The sequence below is a fragment of the Trichechus manatus genome, unplaced genomic scaffold (assembly GCF_000243295.1).
Source record: "Trichechus manatus latirostris isolate Lorelei unplaced genomic scaffold, TriManLat1.0 scaffold00417, whole genome shotgun sequence".
Lineage (NCBI taxonomy): Eukaryota > Metazoa > Chordata > Mammalia > Sirenia > Trichechidae > Trichechus > Trichechus manatus.
In genome coordinates, this window is record NW_004444353.1 from 27,381 (window position 1) to 34,633 (window position 7,253).

Sequence of the window (7,253 nt, forward strand, 5' to 3'; positions counted from 1 at the left end):
AAAGAAACCAGGGCTTCTTGGATAAATGGTTGGTTCTAGGACTGGTGCAGGAAATATACACTATGACCCTGGAGTATCTTGTAGTGCTAGAAAGTAAGGAAGTGCTAAACACACACACACACATTCACACACAAGCACATCGATGGGAATATGTCAAAGGAAAACAAGAGCCAGTTTAAAGAGGTCCCAATGGCCAAAGCTGGTACAATTTGCAACAAGATAAAGCATTATTGGATTATATTCCAAAACATAAAATAAATGTCTATGAGCTTATACTCAGAAATAAATCATTGACTAAATTAGTAAATGGAGGAATATATCCATACAATGGAATATTATTTGTCAACAATGTACATGCTACAACATAGATGAACCTTGAAAACATTATGCTAGGTGAAAAAGCCAACCACAAAAGACCACATACTGTATCATTTTATTTACATGAGATGTTCAGAATAAGTAAATCTATAGAGACAAGAAATAGATTAGTGGTTGTCTAGGGCTGGAGGTGGAGAGGAATGCGGAGTGAATGCTAATAGGGTTACTGATTGGAGTGGCGAAAATGTTCTAAAATTGATTGTGGTGATGGTTATACAGCTCTGTGAATATACTAGAAAAATATTGATTTTTAACACTTTAATGAATTGTATGGTATGTCAATGACATCCCAATAAACCCATATTTAAAAAAAAAAAGAACTGGAGATGCATAAGGAAGATGGAGTAAGCACATATACTCAATCTCCATACCCACTCTAGAAAAGGAAGAAAAATGTTTGAATAAAAGAAAAAATTCATAAAAGCTCTGGAATATGAGCAAAATTCATATATGAAAGATCTAAGAAAAGATACAAATGATATAAGACAAGATAAAATAGGATTGGTGGATAAATATGTAGCCCAAAAACATATACAGGAGAATATTGAAAGGTAAGTAGGAGCAATCTAGGTGATGCTCCAACCTCGGTAGTATTAAACTGGAGAATTACATTCAAACATATAGCATATTTATTTCTGCCCCTCTAACCATACACTGGATCTATTTATACCATCTATTAAGCCTCAGAAAGACATTTGCCTCAAGGTGGGAGAAATGAATGTGTTTCCACCATAGAAGAAGGTGCATCCCCATAGCCATCAGGGTGGAAGCTACTTCTTGTTACTATCTCTGTTCTCTTTTTGCTTTTTCATTCCTCCGATACCTGTTTACTCAGGTCCTTATAGTAAATATTCCCTGTAAAAATCCCTGTACGGTTTCTGTTTTCCTGTCTGAAGCCTGACATACCCACTTCAATTTCCCTTGAAGACAGGGATGTGATAGCATCAGAAATCCAACAAGATTAAAATATTTCTGTATTTGGTTCTTGTTTATCTTGTCACTTCAAAGAAAATTAATTTTATTGAGATGGTGTTTGCCAAACACAAGGGCAAACTTACTTAGCCATAAGCATGACATTGGTATTTCTGAAGAAACAATACAGAATGGGAATTAAGAGGAGTTATTTTTCACAGAAGTATTTTCTGAAGAACAGAGGGATAGTAAGAGTAACTGGACAAAAAAGGTTAGGTTACTGACAAAGGAGTAAAACATTCATTGCTGATGAAACTCGCTGTTACATGACCAGGGAGACCATGGCAGGAAGGGGAAGGAAGAATATTTTGGAACAGTTCACCAACCATGGACAATGCCAGTTGTCTATGACAGATTTAGATGATAAGAGTTATTTGCAATTGGTAATATACTGTTTATTCTCATTTGTGAGCAGATATGGTGGTGGTTTTCTCTGTACAGAAAAAAATGTAAGACAAGTAGAAACTTCACCTTCTTCCATGTATTTTAAACAAACCAAAGCCACGTTTGCAGTATAAGCTGGATCACTGGTTTTCAAGCTATTGAAAATGTTTTGTCTTAAATAAATGCTCTTATTATCATCGTGGTTTTTAAAAAGAAAATGGTGATACTCTTTGGTAATTCTAGCTCATCTTTATCTCTCTTTGCCTACAATCTTCTTACTCGAAATTAAGTGATCTTTTAGGAAACTTTCAGCCCAAACATGATTCTAAGCAGTTTAACCTCTCAAAATGCCATTTTCCTTATCTATAATATGACTGGGACTTGAAAATCTGAAACACTCATCTAGTTCATTGGCGCCCTGGAAAGGAGAACTTTTATCACAGCCCTACGTATCTGTTTGGTCTTCACACTGTAGATGATGGCGTTCATCACAGGAGGGATTAACAGGTAGGCATTGGCAATCAGAATATGTACATCGCGTGGGGCACGTTTCCCAAATCTGTGGACAAATGACAGACTGATCAATGGAATATAGAATACAGCAAAAGCTCCAATATAGGAGATACATGTGTTGAAGGCTTTCTTCCTCTCTTCTGGGGATGCAATGCTGAGGACAGTCTTAACGATCAAAACATACGAAAGGAAGATGAAAATGGAGTTCACTCCAGCAGTGGTTACCAGAGCAACCAAACCAACTGCACTGTTGATCCTATTATCTGTGCAGGAGAGCTTCGTCACATCAGGGTGAAAGCAGTGGGAGTGGTGGAGCACGTGCCTGTGGCAGTAAAACAATGTTTTAAGAAGTACCACCATAGGAGGCAGGATTAGTGTGCCCCTGGTGACAATTGCTACTCCAATCTGGGCTATTTTCAGGTCAGTTAAAATGGTGGCATACCTAAGAGGATTAGAAAGGGCCACAAAACAATCAAAGGCCATGGCCAACAGCACTGAGGATTCCATGACAGTGAAGAGTTTAATAAAGAACATCTGTGACAAGCAGGCATTAAAGCTGATCTCCCTGGCATTGAACCAGAATATTCCCAACATGGTGACCAGAGTGGATATGGACAGGCCGAGATCAGTGGTAGAGGGCGTGGAGAGGAAATAGTACATGGGTTCATGGAAGCTGGGCTGAGTGATAATGGCAAAGAGAATCAGGCTGTTTCCTGAGAGGGCAGTTACATAGAGAAAGCAAAAGCAAATGGAGATCCAGGTGTGGAAAGCTTCCAGCCCAGGAACACCAGTTAGCAGAAAAATGATGGAAGAAGATGTGGTATTCAGGAAAGTTGATATATGGAACATAACCTGCAGAATTTTAAGCCATGAGTCAATCCTGAAATCATAAATTGGTTTTATTTATTATATATTCAACCTGAAATTAGTACTTTCACCAGGCAAATATATAGAAAAGATAGTATGTATTTTATGTAGAGAGCTCAGGTAGATTGATCAAAAAATAAGACTACATCAAACACAGGAGCAGAACACAGAACGATTACCTGAGCATATGGAATTTTAACACAAACAAATGGAATAATGTTCCGTCTTGTTTAAGTTCGCAGGACTGAGAAGTAATTTATTTTCTGACTTCAAGTGGTAAGCATTCAGTAAATTATATGTTGAAATGTGTCCAAAAGGAGTATGAAATTTTAAAGGGATAGTATATAGTGTACCATATTCTGATAAAGTAAATGAATTATTTTAGTTTCTGGGGGTCCAAAATAGAAACACTCCCTTCATCTCCCGGATACATTATTTCAATCAAATTTATTATCTTCATAAATAGCTACATTTATTGAGCCCCTACTATCTGTTAGTAGTTGTGATAATTCCCTTGAAAACATGCTATTTGCAATATCAAAACTTGAACTGTACATAAGTATCTTTCATACCACATAAAAACTATGAGCAATTAAGACATTTATACAGAGAATTATTGGAGTACCAAAACAAACAAACTAGTTGTTGTTGAATCAATTCTGACTCATAGAGACTTCACGTGTGTCACAGTAGAGCTGCTCCATAGGGTTTTCAGTGGCTGTGATCTTTCAGAAGTAAATCACGAGGACTTTCTTCTGAGGCACCACAGGGTGGATTCAAACCACCAACATTTCAGTTAATTGCCAAGCACTTAACTGTTTGTGCCACCCAGGGACTCCTTACTGGAGTACAGAAGGTCTTCAATCTGAGTATTATAGTTTAATGTTCTGAATTTTTAATCTTGCATCCTGGCAATTTTGTAGTATTGCATAGTCTAAGCATTATGTTCAAGCACGGACTCTGATATTTACCAGCTGAGTTATCACTTGACAAGTTATTAAACTGTTATATGCCCCAGTTTCCCCATCGCTAAAATAATAACGATAAATATACCCCATAGTATTGTTATGAGGTGTATGTGAAAACTTGACAGAGTACCTGACTTACCATAAATGCTCACCAATATCAGCTACTATCACTTAAAAAGAAAATTTTTAATTAAAAAACTATGCAAAACATTTATTTTCCTTCCTTTTCCTAATTCTAATCCCACTTCTTTCCCACTTATCTACTTGTATTTTTATCTGAAAGCTCACAAAACAAAACAAACATACGAATATTATCTAAGGCTGATTTAGGCAAAGCCCACTGGTTAATATCCTCCTTGTTTGGTTTCTTCTTCCTCCATAGCTGTTTTTCTCATCCTTTGTTCATTGTTTTTTGATTCAGAAGAAAAAACTCTTGCTCCTTTCCAAAGGCAACCCTACTACATAGCCTCTCAGTCAGTTTTGGACATTAGTGTAGTTTAACATCAAACATTACTAAGTGAACAATGGAATCCAGACTGTCTCTAGACACTGGGAATACAAAACCTGATTAGATATGACACTTGCTTCAAAGACAATTATTGAATAGTTAGAAAAACACACAAGTAAATAAACACACAAAATGTAGTGTGGTATATATAATAGTGGAATTGTGTTTAAAATACAGGGGTTGTGTATATTAGAAAGTGATTGATAAGTGTTGTTGAGGAGTTAAACAAAGGCTTCTCTAAGTGTAGGATACTTATGTAGAGGATGATAAGTGTAAACTGCCATTAAAAATGATCTAAGCAAGTCAAAGCCATGGAGTTTCAGATATTTTAGTAATGCTGCTAGAATGTAAGATATAAAGTACTGAAAGTTAGTGTTGGATAGGTTATAGGGATCAAGTAGGGAATTATTTTGTCATCTTCGAAAAGGTAAGGACTTTGGGCAATTTCTAAACATTGAGAAAAGAATGGATGAATAGATCTCTTTCTCCTCTGGGAAATAATCCTAATTATTTTTCCTTCTTTTTTTTTCCCCCTCGTTCATCCTAATTTGTACCATTACCATACTCTAAGGAGCCCTCGTGGCACAGTTGTTAAGCACTCGGCTGCTAACCAAAACGTCGTCAGTTCAAACCCACCAGCTGCTCCATAGGAGAAAGATGTGGCAATCTGCTTCCGTAAAGTTTTACAGCCTTGGAAACCCTATGGAGCCATTCTACTCTGTTCTGTAGTGTTGCTATGAGTCAGAACTGACTCCACAGCAATGAATTTGGTTTGGGTTTGGTACCATAGTCTACAAGCATGACAAATTCTTTCTCAACCTAAACATAATTTTAGAAAATACCTTGCTTCCCTGTTCCATGTATCTCTACCCCTTCATCAACAACTCATTGAATGAGCTGTCTACGCTTATTTTCCTCTTTAAATGTTCACACCTGTAGTTGAAATCTGCGTTCTTTTTTGACCAAAACATATCCTGTTGTTTTTGTTTTCTGTTGCTGACGGAAAAAAAATACTACAAATTTAGTGGTTGAAAACAACATCCATTTATTATCTCACAGTTTTGTAGATCAGAAATCCAGGCACAGCAAAGCTGGCTTATCTATGCAGGATCTCACAAGACTGAAATCAAGGTGTCAGCCAGGGCTGCATTCTCATCTGGAGCTCAGGATTTTCTTCTAAGCTCATGCAGGTTGTTGGCAGAATTTAGTTCTTTGTGGTTGTAAAACGGAGTACTCTGTTTCTTGCTGTCTGTGGGCCGGGGTTTGCTCTCAGCTCCTAGATGCTACCCTTAGTCCTAACCATGTGGCCCTCTCACAACACGGCAACTTACTTCTTCAAAACCAGCAAGAGAAACTCTGCTTCTTGTCTCTTTGAAAATCTCATATGATTCGGTCAGGCCCAACCAGGATAGTCTCTCTTTTGAGATTTTTGCTTCACTCAAAGTCAAGCAATCAGGAAACTTAGCCCTTTCAAGACCCAATTAATTTCTACTTTGAATTTTTTGTTGATACCGTGTGTTTTTAGTAGTGGAACGCATGCTGAGTCATTGAATATGTTTAAATTTTTGGTTCGTTAATATAGATTTTGAGAAATATTATGTGAAAATACATGATTTGTGGAAGTCTGTCCGGCCCACTGGTCTTGGGTAGCAGGCTTTATTGCGGGGCACCTTCCTTTTGGGTCCATGAGGCACCTCTGATTTTGCCTAATAACCCAGATATTTTGTTTCAACAAACTTTTCTTTCACTTTTCACTGTTACACAAGTCCCCATTGGAGGGAAGCAAACACTTTCAGTGGGAAAAGTGTCTCCCAAAGAACTCCAGAGGCATAAAAAGTGGTTGGGATACCATATGTTCCACAAGTCACAAAATTAATTATATCTGCAAAACCCCTTTGGCGTATAATGTAACATATTCACAGAAGTGATATCCTATCATATTCACAACCACCACTGGCTATGAATACTCAACAGCTGGGTATAATTCAGGGCATGAACACTGGAGGGCAGGAATCTTGAGGGCCGTTTTAGAATCTGCCTACCACAATCTTCAAGGCCATCCAGTCTTTTTAGAGGTTCAACTTCTGAAATGCCCCTTGATTAACCATCCTTACCCTCCAGTTCCACGCTCTTAGTTTTTTCAATGACTACAGCAATATTCTCATAAGTAATTTTCCTGCCCTGAATTTCAAGTGTTTCCAAACTTTCTCCATATTGACGCCTATGGGATCTTTCTAAAATTCATCTTCATATAGAGCCCTTCCTTGCCTTCAGCATGAAGTCAAAACTCTTTATCATAGCACTCAAGGCTCTTCCCAATCTGCCAAAATCCATTTACTGCTACCTACACAATCCTCTGCACCAGGCACTTTTTGATATATTCAACCTGGGCTTTTCTCAATTCACCAAACTACCAAATATAGCAAGTTCTTTTGCCTCATTGTGCATTGCTTAATTCAAGAAGTTCCCTCTTCTTTGAATGAGCCTATACTCTTTAGACTCTTTACATGGTCCGTTAAATCATTTATAAATTCAACATGAATTTATTTATTTTAGGAAGGATTTCGTGATATCATCTCCTCAAGTCAGAAGAAATGACTTCTATTACTGGATTAACACCCTTTTGTATTTATACATGTAGACTAGTGCTTATTTTATTGTTT

At 37.4% G+C, this 7,253-nt stretch overlaps 1 protein-coding gene across 1 annotated transcript; it reads right to left on the reverse strand.

The window, feature by feature from the left end:
- Window positions 1-2,136: 2,136 nt before the first annotated feature.
- LOC101352092 (olfactory receptor 51F2-like) lies at window positions 2,137-3,137 on the reverse strand. Its single transcript, XM_004391052.2, is given in 2 exon segments — window positions 2,137-3,096; window positions 3,099-3,137. Coding segments are annotated over 2 exon segments (999 nt in total).
- Between the last annotated feature and the right edge of the window lie 4,116 nt (window positions 3,138-7,253).